Source organism: Merops nubicus, unplaced genomic scaffold (assembly GCF_000691845.1).
Source record: "Merops nubicus isolate BGI_N331 unplaced genomic scaffold, ASM69184v1 scaffold34878, whole genome shotgun sequence".
Classification (NCBI taxonomy): Eukaryota; Metazoa; Chordata; class Aves; order Coraciiformes; family Meropidae; genus Merops; species Merops nubicus.
The window spans coordinates 1-12,537 of NW_008624327.1; the positions used below are offsets into that span (position 1 = coordinate 1).

At 37.5% G+C, this 12,537-nt stretch overlaps 1 protein-coding gene across 1 annotated transcript in view; it reads left to right on the top strand.

The window, feature by feature from the left end:
- Window positions 1–485: 485 nt before the first annotated feature.
- The window catches only part of CCDC18 (coiled-coil domain containing 18), a 19,596-nt gene continuing 7,544 nt past the window's right edge, over window positions 486–12,537 (top strand). The window contains exons 1-12 of the mRNA XM_008945353.1: window positions 486–616; window positions 793–943; window positions 1,199–1,366; window positions 2,285–2,394; window positions 3,233–3,361; window positions 5,143–5,239; window positions 6,042–6,163; window positions 7,406–7,715; window positions 9,739–9,839; window positions 9,949–10,109; window positions 10,788–11,008; window positions 11,806–11,916. Coding sequence (XP_008943601.1) covers window positions 486–616; window positions 793–943; window positions 1,199–1,366; window positions 2,285–2,394; window positions 3,233–3,361; window positions 5,143–5,239; window positions 6,042–6,163; window positions 7,406–7,715; window positions 9,739–9,839; window positions 9,949–10,109; window positions 10,788–11,008; window positions 11,806–11,916 — 1,812 coding nt within the window. The remainder of the gene's footprint in view (window positions 617–792; window positions 944–1,198; window positions 1,367–2,284; window positions 2,395–3,232; window positions 3,362–5,142; window positions 5,240–6,041; window positions 6,164–7,405; window positions 7,716–9,738; window positions 9,840–9,948; window positions 10,110–10,787; window positions 11,009–11,805; window positions 11,917–12,537) is intronic.

Sequence of the window (12,537 nt, forward strand, 5' to 3'; positions counted from 1 at the left end):
CTGCTCCGGTTTCTTTATCTGCGCTCTCACCGGGCAGCGAGGCAAGAGCTCTGTGCGCTTTGAGTGTGCGCGGTTCGCTTCGTAGGCGCCCTGCTGGTTCCTGGGACTTATGAAGCAACTGGATTGCGTCGCCTGAGCCATTTTTGGGAAATATTGTACAACAGGTTTGTCCAGTTTTCCTAGGTGGCAATTCAGTAAGCTTCTTGTACTTCGTTAATACATACAGAAGTGTTTTTCTCAAAAAATGCAATTTTTACAAAGTAGTTTTTACCTAGTGAACGTGGGAAGAGAGAGTGTGTGCACATGAAATGCACGTTTACATTTGGAAATTCAGTATTTATTTTCTTGTGGTTTTTTTTGTTTTTTTTTTTCCCCCGCTTTTTTATATTTGTCTTATTTTAGTATCTTTGTAAGTAAGTAGTGTTCACATACATTTAACAACATTTTAATATTAAATACTATTTTAGCTGTAGTGTGTGGTACCAATGGAATATAGTATGTGGACTTGCTCTCAAAGTGCTCCTGATGAAGACCTGCTTGCAAATTTGCAGTCATTACAGAATCAGCTGAGGAGAACTGAAAAAAACCTACAGACAGTAGAGGAAGAGCTTTCCAGGTATGAATGTGTTTGGGAATGAGATCAGCCTGTATCTTTTTAGTATAAATCTTGGTGCAAAGGATTATTGCCAAAAGCTCCTTTTGTGCTTTCTTTTTGAGAATTCTTTGGGAACCATTTGAAAATAGTAAAGAAAAACTGATGTAACAACTTTTTACTCTCCCTCCTAGCACTAGCACAAGTGAACATTATGGCCACTGCGTGGATGAGGTTGAAGACTTCATTCTGGAGGACCTCGTTCAGCTGAATTGCAACTACCAAGGCTTTTCCAACAGTATGAAGAATGCTGGTAAAACACCTTGCCAGGATTTTCAAAGAAAATCCCAAGTAAATATTGCATTTCATTACTTATTTTTCTTACTTTGGTTTTCTGTTCTTTTCTATGCTTATGAACTTTTTTTTGCGTTTAGGGCTTGAGGTTTATACGCTTTAGCATTGGGCAATTATATCAACGGAGCCCTCTTAAACGTAATATGGTTTAAATACTTTTGTTCTGCAGAGTTTCTATGGATGGATATAATGCTTACTTTTTCATATATCAATGTGTGTGTGTATACCTAAAAAAACTTCTTTTATGTTTAGCCTTACTCAGTGGCCACCACTTCTGATAAAACTGTGGAAGAAAACGAATGTCTTAAGGAGCAGCTGAATGCCCTTTGTGAGCAAAATGCATCTTTGACTTCTCAAAACCACTACCTAAAGAACAGAGTGGAAATGATGAACTTTGAATTGGTGCAGTCAAAAACAAGAGTATGTATATCTGTAGTGTACTCATCAGAAAGAAAACTACCCCCTGTATCAAGAAACTACTCAAATGACCATGACTTTTGATTCTGTAATTCCAAGCAGAACGTGCTATTTTTTTGGCCCTGTCTTAATCTATCTAAATTTAATATTTAATATTCAGTTCTTTCATAATATTCAGCATTAATATTGGAGCAGAATAGTGTGGAGTCTGTTTCTTTATGAGCAAAACAATTATACTGATGTTTGAAAGAATGAAGAAAACATTATTTAAGAAAAGAATTCTACAATGTATTTAGTACTGTATGCTCACATATGTGAGCTACGCTAAGGTTAATGTTAGTAATAATGGTACAGTAGCCATTTGTCCAGGAAACTAAAAAAGTTGACCTTTCAAGTTGGATTAATATTGCTATTTTTAAAACATGAAGGTCAGTTAGAAAGAAATATTGTATTTGTTAAATCATCACTGGTTTAATATGTGCTTGTATGTACAGTTTTTTTCAGGACAGCTGTATTATTTGGTGTATATGTAACATGAATAAAACATAGCTATGCTTAATGTGTTTAGGTTTAGAAATATTATCTCTAAGACACTATAAATAAGTAGATAACTAAAATGTTTGACTGTCTGGCATGGAAATAACAAACAGTGGGCTATATAACTTTGAGGAAAAGCAAGAGACAAGGTCAACATATGCTGCCTAGCAGAGTGATTTCTTTATATCACCCTGGAGTGGTGCCAGGGAACTGGGAGGGTGTTAAATGCACAGAAAATTGCAGGTCAGTTTGTGTAGATGAAAAAGCATCTTCTACAGTAAGTTTAAGAGCACTGTGGCATTCAATAAGCAGATTATTCTTGTATGTCTCACCTGAAGATATATATGCAAGTGTTAATGAAACTTCAAATTGTTTGTATTTCAGATTTCTTACCTTGAATCGACTTTGGGTGTAGGTTTAGACAGTATTCCAAAGTTGAAAGAACAGATTGTAAACTTGGAAGCAGAAGTTTCAGCTCAAGGCAAAATTCTGAGGTAGTAAGTATACTTTTACATCAACGTTGTATTTTCTTCTGCTTGCTAATCCAATCTCTTTTTTGGGATGACGTGATTACTGGTACTGGGTGGGTAAAGTCATCTGGGGCTTGAAGCTTTCATTTTGGAGCCTTATATTGGAGGAGGGAGGTGTTTTATTTTTTTTACTGGATGTATTTCCAAGAAAAGGAGAAAAAATAATAAGGACTATTATAAGTGGTACATAATGTACACTAAACATGAATGTGCCCTTGTAACCGGCTAGAGTGATTGTAGGCTACATGACTGTGTCTTCTGTAGTGAACAAGCATACATAGTTTCAAATGTGATTGTGCAGCATAAAGGATTCTTTCTTCATGGATATATTAATCAAGGCAAATGGCCAAATAAAGTCAATGTAAAGACTGTCCGGTGGCTGACAGGAAGACTTACTTGGCTGCTGGTTTATCTTACAGCCTCATGCTCTGTAATACACAATTAATATCTCAATAATCTGTTGTTACAAAAGAAATAAAAATAATTTATATTTTAGTGTTTCCCACATGTGTATCCTTACCAGTAATACATATTGACAGAAAAATGGTGACTTCTGTGTTCAGTTCTCATGACACAAAGTAGGACATCTGCATGCTTGTCAGTCCTGATGCCTGTTGGTGAGGTTTGGACACCACTCCAGGTTGGGCAGTCTGGAGATTATGGTTGTTCCAAACCCAGTTTCAAGAGCTGCAGCATGTTTGACTAGCGCTTCTCAAACATTGTGTGAGGAAGAGAAAACCAAAAACCTAGTCTCCTTAGAAAAAAATTTCTATTTATCTATTATGCTTTGTGTATTTGCTAGAGATGCAGAAAATGAACTAGATCAAAGCCAGAAGATGGGCATGGAAAGAGAAAACATGTTGCAAAGATATAAAAAGGACTATAAAAATATGAAGATGGAGTTAATTGAACAAACAAAGCAAGGAAAAAGGTAAATAATTTTAATAAATTGAATGCAGAGTAGGAGTACGGAGTGAAGTCATCATCCCTGGAGGTGTTCAAGAAACAGGTGGATGTAGCACTTGAGGCTATGGTCTAATGGTTAGGGAAATGTTGGGAGGAAGGTTGGACTTGATGATCCTGGAGATCCTTTCCAGCCATGGTGATTCTGTGATTCTAAGAGTAAGTAACTTTATTTCCATTGGGTTTACTTTGTGGAATCAAATTATTTCTCTGCTTTAAAGATGACAGCATACACTAGGAACTAGTTTATCACCTTTTTTTTTCCTTTCAGAATAGATGTACCACAGTGGAGAGCTGAAATGTGTCCAGAATATATTTTCCTGAATTGTGTTTGACTTTGTCTTGCACGCTCAATACTCAGTATTCAGCAGTACTGAGTGCTGTATTTTTCAGATTGATGTGAGGAGAGTGACAGAAGCCCAACTTAATTGAATAAAGATTTTTATGTTAATCTTGCCTGTTTATATGTTACTGTTAAAAACGGTGCTGTAATTCCATTCCAAGTGCCATTTCCTTTTTCTGTGGCCTCATTTAGTGTAGTGGCTGTGTGGCTGCTGGGAGGGTTAGGTAATTTCTGTTGACTGTTGGAAGTTATCTCATACAATCCTACCCCTTCCAAAATGTAAATGTAAATAAATAAGAGGAATAAATAAAAATATTCCTAGGTGCCCAATTGATTTAACTGGATTATCTGGGGAAAAAGATGACTGAATTAATGACTTAAGAAAGCATTTCTTGAGCCTTTTGAAGGCAAACCATTTGTTTGGCTTATCTGTCTACGCATATAATTGTCTGTAACCTTCCTATAACTAGGCAAAGGGCAATACTGTGGGACTTGTGCTAGTCTTGAAAGAATGTGTTGATTTATGTTCACTACTCATTCGGAGCATGTGGGGCTGGAACTAGTAGTGAATTACTAGCTGTAAATGTAGATTTTTTTCAGAACTTTATTAAAACTGAGCTCCTGCCAGATGTTAGGCAACATATGGTGTTATGGTTACCATTAACGCTTATTGCAGTTTGCTTTTAATTGGTGATTACAATCACTTACTGTTCTTTGGCCAAGCAAACTGAAGTGCTTCAGACTAACACTGTTTTGTTTGTTATTCTGAAATCCCTTTCTCCCTTTTTCTGAATACTTCTGCCATCTCCAAAGAGAAAAGTTCCTCGGACTGAGAAATGGTGATTTGAGGGTAGGCTGCACTTAGATGAGGCACTTGCCCTGTTCCCACAGTTCCCTTAGTGGAAAAGGAGCAAATACTGCTGAGCAGCACTAATTATTTTGTGTCTGTGTTGGGTGCCCTGAGCAGACTGTGTGCCTGAGCTGTCCTGAGGTTACTGATCCAGCTTCTTCCCTAGGGAGCAACGACAAGGGAAAGTAAGAAAAGGGCAGGAGTGCAGAGTAGGAGCACGAAACAGTAGGTAGTCTAGGTTGCTGCTTTGAACAGTTGCTTATCTGTTATCTCCCCTGTGTCAACTTCCTTTACTATTATTGTTGCCATCTCTCTGGTATCCTCCAAATAATTTATCCTTTGATTAGTTCCTGTCAGTTTCATGTTAATATGGAAAAATTACATGAGGCATATATTAATTTCAAATAGAAAACTTTTTATCTAGGGTTTGGAAAGCTGGAAGAAGAAAAGAAGTTGCATGGAACAATTAATTTAGTGGTTGTTTTTAGTAACTGGGGGAGATGGTTAGATAATGACTGAATTTTGTGGTTTTTAAAAGTGGTATGCTTCTTTGCAGAGCAGAACAGCAAAGAAATGAAGCTTTGTTGAATGCAGAGGAGCTGACAAGAGCTTTCAAGAAATATAAAGAGAAAATGACTGAAAAACTACAAAGGGTAAGAGTTTTTTCTTCACTTGTCTTTGCCAAGCTATTAGGGTTTTTCTTCTTCCAGTAAGCTAGGTAGCAAACGACAATGGGTTCACCAGTTGGTCAGTTGTTTCTGTTGCCAAAGTCATAAGAGAGGTGGGATAGGGTAAGCAGCTGTTTGTGCTGCTAACTTCAGTTATCCAGTTCTAAACTGTCTTTGCCTAGTTTGGACAGTATGCATCTTTGAGGTATCATAATACTGCTGCTCTTTCTTCTCTCTTGCTCGCCAGATGGGAATTTTAAAAGTATGTGATCCTTTTAAAAGAACCCTTTTGAATGCATCTGTGTAACCTGTTCAATTAAACATGAGCTAGAGAAGAGCTGAGAGGAAAATGAAGCCATCTCCCAAAGTTCCAGTGGTCGAAGTTGTTAATGCTTCCTGCCTTGTGAGAGGAGAAAATACAGGCCTAAGGCAGCTCTTAGGGAGTTTGATTAGACTGACTTCCATGTGGAAGGAGATTGCCAACCACAAAAATGCCCTGAAATGTTAAACCACAGCAACATTACTTTTTTCCCAAATGACAGAAAGAAAGAAATCTTTGCCCCTCTTCTTTTCTTCACAACAGTAACAAAATTATCTACATGTCACCAAAATCAGCAATGAAACTCTTTAGCACTTGATAGGTATTAAGGAGCAGGCATTATTTTATTTGGCCAGGGCTATGGGGGATCTCTCCACCTAGCATGTCTGCTGTACATTGCATCAGCTAGAGCAGATACTGTTCTGCATATGCATTAGATTTCAGTAATGTAAAAAATTGCTCTTTTAGGTTAAAGCTGAAGTAGTCATCTTGGGAAAACGTCTCATTAGTTGTGAAAAAGAAAAAGAGAAGTTGAATGAAGACTGTATCAGCTACAGAAAGGATCTAGATGTCCTGGAAGCGCAATTAAGGTAACACAAAGGCTTTTGCAAATCTGTGTACAGTTATTTGAGAAGAAAATGCTTGTTACAGTTGTCACTGTGAACATACTGCTCAGCTCACATAGTTCAAATCAGGACCAGCATCAGTGAGCACTTAGGATCAGTACCAGCAATCCATAATACATAATAATGTAAACAGGTGAAAAAATCTTGACATACACTTAATTTCAAAATTCTTTTCTATGACTAATCGTTAAAGGTTTAATTCCACATGCCACTACATATTCACAGGAACAAGCAACACCCTACAAAGACTTCTGGGTGCATAGGTTCCCTTGCTTGCACACTGCTTCTTTGGGAGATGTGGGTTCTCTGGCTTAATCTATACCTGTTCTGCTGCCTGTGGTCTGCTGTGGCAATGAGAAAGCACCTCTGGTCACTTTTGGGAGTGCTAAGCCTGGTTTTGATTGGTCTGTTCCCACTGTCACAAATCTTTATGCTCCTTGTATGTTTCTTTTCAAGCCGAACCCTCCTTTGTTTTGGGAGTATTTCGGTAATTTCCTTATTACTTTACTTAAGGAAGACAACCATCAGCATGTCTCTAGTGTTATTAGATCTGGGCAAACAGTTTTAGGTCTCCCCTTCATGTTCCTGTCTTACCTTCCTTTCTTAATAATTGTTCCTTAGGCCATTTTGGCAAGGGTGGGCAGCATGTGGGCACCCTTATGCTGGCCTGAGCCTGTTTAATGGCTCATAAATAAGTTGTGAAAGACGAAAAATACAACAGGCTCACTGGACAGTCAAATATGAGGGGAGAGAAGAAATAAAACCCTCCCTCTTGTTAGCAGCAGAATGCTAGACTAGCTCAGTTTCAGTACATTATCTTCATCCATTGTGATCATAGGTATCATTGTGTAGTTATTTTATCCTGTTTTTAAATTTCCTTAGCTTCAGCACAATTAAAGTCACCTTGATATTTTTCCTACCAGTGACTCTCTTGATAGTGATTAGAACTTAGAATTAGAAGTTGCTTAAGAATGAGAAGTAGTTTATTCTCTTTTTGTTTGCTGATAGCAGCTTGCATCTTCGTCCTTAGGAACGGTGAATGCCTAGTCAAGCAGTGAAAACTTTTCTGTCTTTTTTGTAGAGCTAATCCTAGATTTTTGAAAGGGAGGAAACTAGTAAAGCTATAGTTCTGGCATGTTCTAGTTACTTTAGTAATGAAAATCCTCTGTGTTGAGCTATACTTTTTAAATGGATATACTTTTTTAGGCAACTAAAGGAAGAGAATCATAGCACAAAAGAAGAAATTAAGACTCTAGAGGCAAAGAACACTGAAATGTTCTCAATGCTGACTCGTTCTGATCAAAAGATCATTGAGCTTGAGAATGAACTTAGTGAAAAGCAAACGGTACTTCAAGAGAAAAATGCTGTCATAGGTGAAAATGCAGAGCTGAGAGCACTTACTACACAGCAACAAAACTGCTTGAAATTATGCCACCAAGAAATTGAAGACTCAAGGGAAGAGCTCCACATACTCGAAACTATTATTTCCCAACTGTCTCTAAGCACACCAGAAGAGGTACAGTAACTGATACATCCTTAAAAATTGTATTATGTTTCTACAGCAGCTGCCATTGCATGGAAGCGCTGTGATGTTCTTGAGAAATAACCCAAGTAAAAACATCTTTGGTTTTCAAGATGCATGGATGACATGTGTTCTGCCAATGACCAGGCCCAACAAAAATTATAGCACCAGAAGGAAGATGAACCAATACACAGACTGTATTGTAGACAAGAAGGACATTCCATGAATGATCACTGAGGGTACAAACAGATCAATCAGCTGGTACATAAACAACACCATCCCCAACGATCCCACAAAAGATGTGACTCGGGCCCACAACAGGTGGTACAAACAGAGACCCGAGGTTGCCCACAGTTGGCATAGGAAACAGCCAGACCAGCAGGCTAAGCACATAAGAGAAAGGTGCCCACATAGTGACTCTCACCCGATTGGCCCACATTCACAAAGGTCTTAAGCAGACTAGGGAGAGTCAGCTCCAGGTAGAGTCAGGAGGTCTTCCCTGAGTAAGGAAGCTCTGTGGAGTGCACTCCACAGAGCAGACACTCCTGACTCCCTGCAAGTGGTCCCAGCTTTTATCCCCAAGCAGACACCTGACCTTTGTCAACTCAATGTGGGACCCCTGGGGCTCATTTCCCTTATGGCTCTCCCTGCAGGGCCGGCTGCACCCTGGGGGGAAGCTATAAGGCAAACTCACCACCTCTTTATGAAGGGCTGTGGCAATCACCCATATGTCAACCTTAATTCGGGGCTCGGGGTTCAAACCCCAGCATTTCAGACATGTTTTCATAATTTAAATATTTTACCTTTGTTTTCTCGTTCAAGAAAAAAAGCATAGATGCTTTGGAGTTAATTCATTTGCAAGTGTTTAAAATTACACTTTGTTCCTCTGTTCTGTGTATTGATTCTTCAGATCCATGTATATTCTCTAAACCCTGATGATGTCCTGCTACATGATGCAGAGATTCTTCTCAGTAGAACAGTGTGATATTTCCCAGATGGCAGGCATATTGTGTCACACAGCCAGAGCTGACGTGTCAGCCTCAGCAATGGAGAAATTAGAGCAGGAGAGATGTTTGTAGGATCCCTTTTTTTTTTTTTTTTTTTTTTCTGGGAAGGGGAAGGCACACCTTCCCTGGCTGTGGGTGAACCTTTGCTTTACCACAATGAACTCTGGCTTATGAGCCTGAAGCTTGTACTGGTGAAGTTTATCGCTAAACTGGCTGTGATTGGGACAGTCATGGAAAAAACCTAAAGCTGTGAAGAGACCTGAGGTTCCTGGAGGAACTGTTTGGGAAGTCAGGAAGAGCTAGAGAGACATATGACGTCAGGTGCACAGATTGCATCAGATACTCTTATTTCTGAAGCATAAATGTGAGTAGCTGTAATGAAAACAAAATCAAAAGAATACTTCCTGTATGATTTTGGAATGGTCAGAGTGACGTCTGCTGAAGAAAGAGTTAGTAATTTTGTATAAAAAATGACGTTTTGGGCTCTTGTGACCATATAAATTTATTTGGAAGAGCCTTAAAAATTGTTGTAGGGCACTTTTTAGCAAACATGTTTACATTTTCTGGAAAAAAAAATGGGTTCATTTTACTAATTTAATGAAATATGCAGAAACTCTCTGTAACTTGAGGAAAAAATATTAAATGCAGTCATGAAAATCTGAAGGGAAGCATGATGTGTAAAGCTCAAAACATGGAATTACTGATAGTATCTCAGTTTATTTAATTTTTCACAGCAAAAATGTTCATATTTCAGTACTTGCACAAAGATACCTAAAGGAATGTTCTCAGTTTTGGAGGGCCTTAATGACTATAATTTCTTCTCGTGGGACAAACCTGCAGTCCTCTGCAAGTGCCTAATTAGAATAATTTTAATGATAAAGTTATCCAGACTTCTAACATCCTGGCATGTGTCTTAACATTTATATGCTAGTATAACATGTGACTTAATCATTCTGTGAAGCAGTAAGGAGTTGATTTTGCATTGAGCTTGGTTTTCCCTTAATTTTTAGTTTAAATGGCACCATGTGAAACGCCAGCTAGCCAGTTCCTCAACAAAAGAAGTTCTTTCTGAATCCTGTGAATTGATTAAACCTTTGACTGCAGACCTAAGGTATAACTTTCTGGTTATTGAATTATGGCAAGAATAGGCAGATAACAAGGTGGTGTTTGAGCTAGCACATGGAAAGGATGCTAAATAATTTTCTTTTCCTTTATAATAGCACTAAACTGGCAATGAAAGAAGCAGAAGTTCAAAAGCCTTGTGCGAACTTAACTCTCTGTACTGGAGCTAAGCACCTTTCTAATGATCATGAAGACCAAGAAAATTGCAGGTTTTGTGACCTGGAAACAGAACCTGTCAAATTGGTCAGAAGTGAAGGAGGTAAGGTTGCTGAAATAGCTGTGCAGTTGTGTCTGATTAGTCCACAGAACAGGAATTTTTGATAGGGTTAAATTGCTTTTTAAATCTTTCTGAGCTAATGTATATGGTTTGGTTGAACAGGGAGCATTTTGCTACCTTGGAATTTTGGAAATTGTCATGTTCTCCAGGCACAGTGTTGTTCTTGCTTTTGCTAGCCAAGTTACTTGTTCAGCAATATTCAAGCTGTGGCTTGTGTTGAAATAGAACCATGTATTTTTTCCTTGATGCAGATTATGGAGAAGTGTTCATATTTTTTTTGAATCTTTTCTCTTTATCCTGCTGTTGCAGAATTTCTGCAGTTGCTTTTGTGATAACTGTTGGGACTACTCCATGAAATGTCTTCAGGGCACCTATATAATGTTGCTGTCCTCAATTTTTTTTCTTTTTGTTTGTTAGGGAGTTTTTAGTTTGTGACGGGAGGGGGCTTTCTTTGTCTTCATGAGTCACAGCTTTCAGTTACATTACGGCAAAGAAATAAACAGCCTTTTTTTATGAATACTGTATGTGTTAGTTCACTATGCTGTCAAATCATATTTCTCCTCTCTTTGGTTTGTGTATTTATTTGCTTGAGTGCTGGTTTTTGTGTTCTTTTAGAAAATAATCTTACCTTTCTTTTTTTTTTTTTTTTCCTACTTTGAGAGAGGAGAAGATGTCAGCAGTTGGAACTTATAAGCAAACAATTTGAAAAGGAGAGGCGAAGATACCATAAAGAGATAAAAGAGTTACAAACTAAATTGACAAAAGCAGATGATGAGAATTCTTCTTTGAAGACCAGCATGGCTCAGAGAGCCAGCCAGTTTCAAATCATACAGGAAGACCTATTGAAGAAGGCTTCAAAAAGTAGTAGCTTAGAGAGAGAAGTAAGTTTTTTAGCAGCACTGAAAAAACTTTTTTTGTCACTTTTTGTTTAGTTCAGTAATCAAAGATAGTTAAGACAATACCTATGGAAAAAATGCAGTTACCATATTAATTTTAAAATCTGACTTATTTAAGAAGAATTGGAAACAAATTTTTGAGTGAGTAGAAAAAGATATCAGCCTTAATTTGTTTGTTGTTAGAAATCTCATTTTAAAGCTGATGTATTTACTACTACTGTTTTGGTTTATGTGGAACATATGCAGAGTCTTGTTGCTTTGGTATGGTTCAATTAATGTGTAATCTTAAGAAATAGATATTGAAGGAACAGCTGTATTTTTCCTTGTTAAATGTTAGTGCAGTTGCTAGAGATTAACATCGTGACAAGAGAATCCCAAAAGAAAGAAATAAAACTTCAGCTAGCCCTTTTCTGGTTGTATAAGTTAAAATGCTAACGTTTACATTCTGGTGCTAATGTGTTTACAGAATGACATTGTAATGGGATTTGCAGTACTTCCTAATAATGTCCTTAAATGTTATAAATCTGTAATAGCTAATTCACTTACATGGCATTGATAGTTATCATTAATTAGATAAATTTCACGTGAATTGTCTTGAAGTCTTCTCTGTAAGAAAGTTTAATAGATCATACAAAAATAAACAAATGAATAATTAAATAAGAATACCAGGGAGTAAATTGTAGCAGCTAAAAATAGGATCGGTAGTAAGGAAGCATATACAAATGCTTGAATAAACTCAAACCACTTGTCTTCATCCTGTTTTGTGCCATATTTAATTTCAGATAACAAAGAAATCTTCTCAACTTTCTGCACTTGAGGAACAGTTGGAAGAAAAGACTATTGCTTATTCCACTGCTGCAGCGAGAAATACTGAGTTGGAACAGGAACTCATGGTAAAATGTTTTCAGTGAGAAACTACATTTATGTAAAAAGATATAAATGGAGATGAAAGCTTAAATTAAAACACTACTATTCTACATATTCAAAATAGATAGACTTTCAGACCTGCTAAACAGTCTGTGCAGTTTTAAAAACCTGAATCTTGCTTGGAATAAAACATGACTTCTTTCCTGCTTTTGAAATTGGTAAGTTATTAATGGACATGCTACTTTTTCCTCCTGATTTTTCACATGCAGTGAAAAATCTGGTTCCATTGAAATCAATTGTAACATTGCCATTTATTTCAGTGAAATACATAGAAGTCTTTGAAATGGTTATAAGTGAAAAAGGTGATCTAACACTTGGAGCACTGTAAATTCCAGACTGGACATTGTGTTGTGGTTTGAGGCTTGGAATGGGGGCGTGACCTTCCAGCAACCATTGTATTCCCTCCCCTTCCCACACACACTCTGATAAGAGGCAGGGAGTGGTTTCTAATTTCACTCCTGGCTTGGAGCTCGGAGAGGAAATTTCTCCTTTCACTCCGTGGGACCCTAGAACCATTTCTGAGGGTTTTGTATATTTTATTGTTTGTATATATTATTTTCCTTACCTCCCTTTTTCGTTTTCTGTTC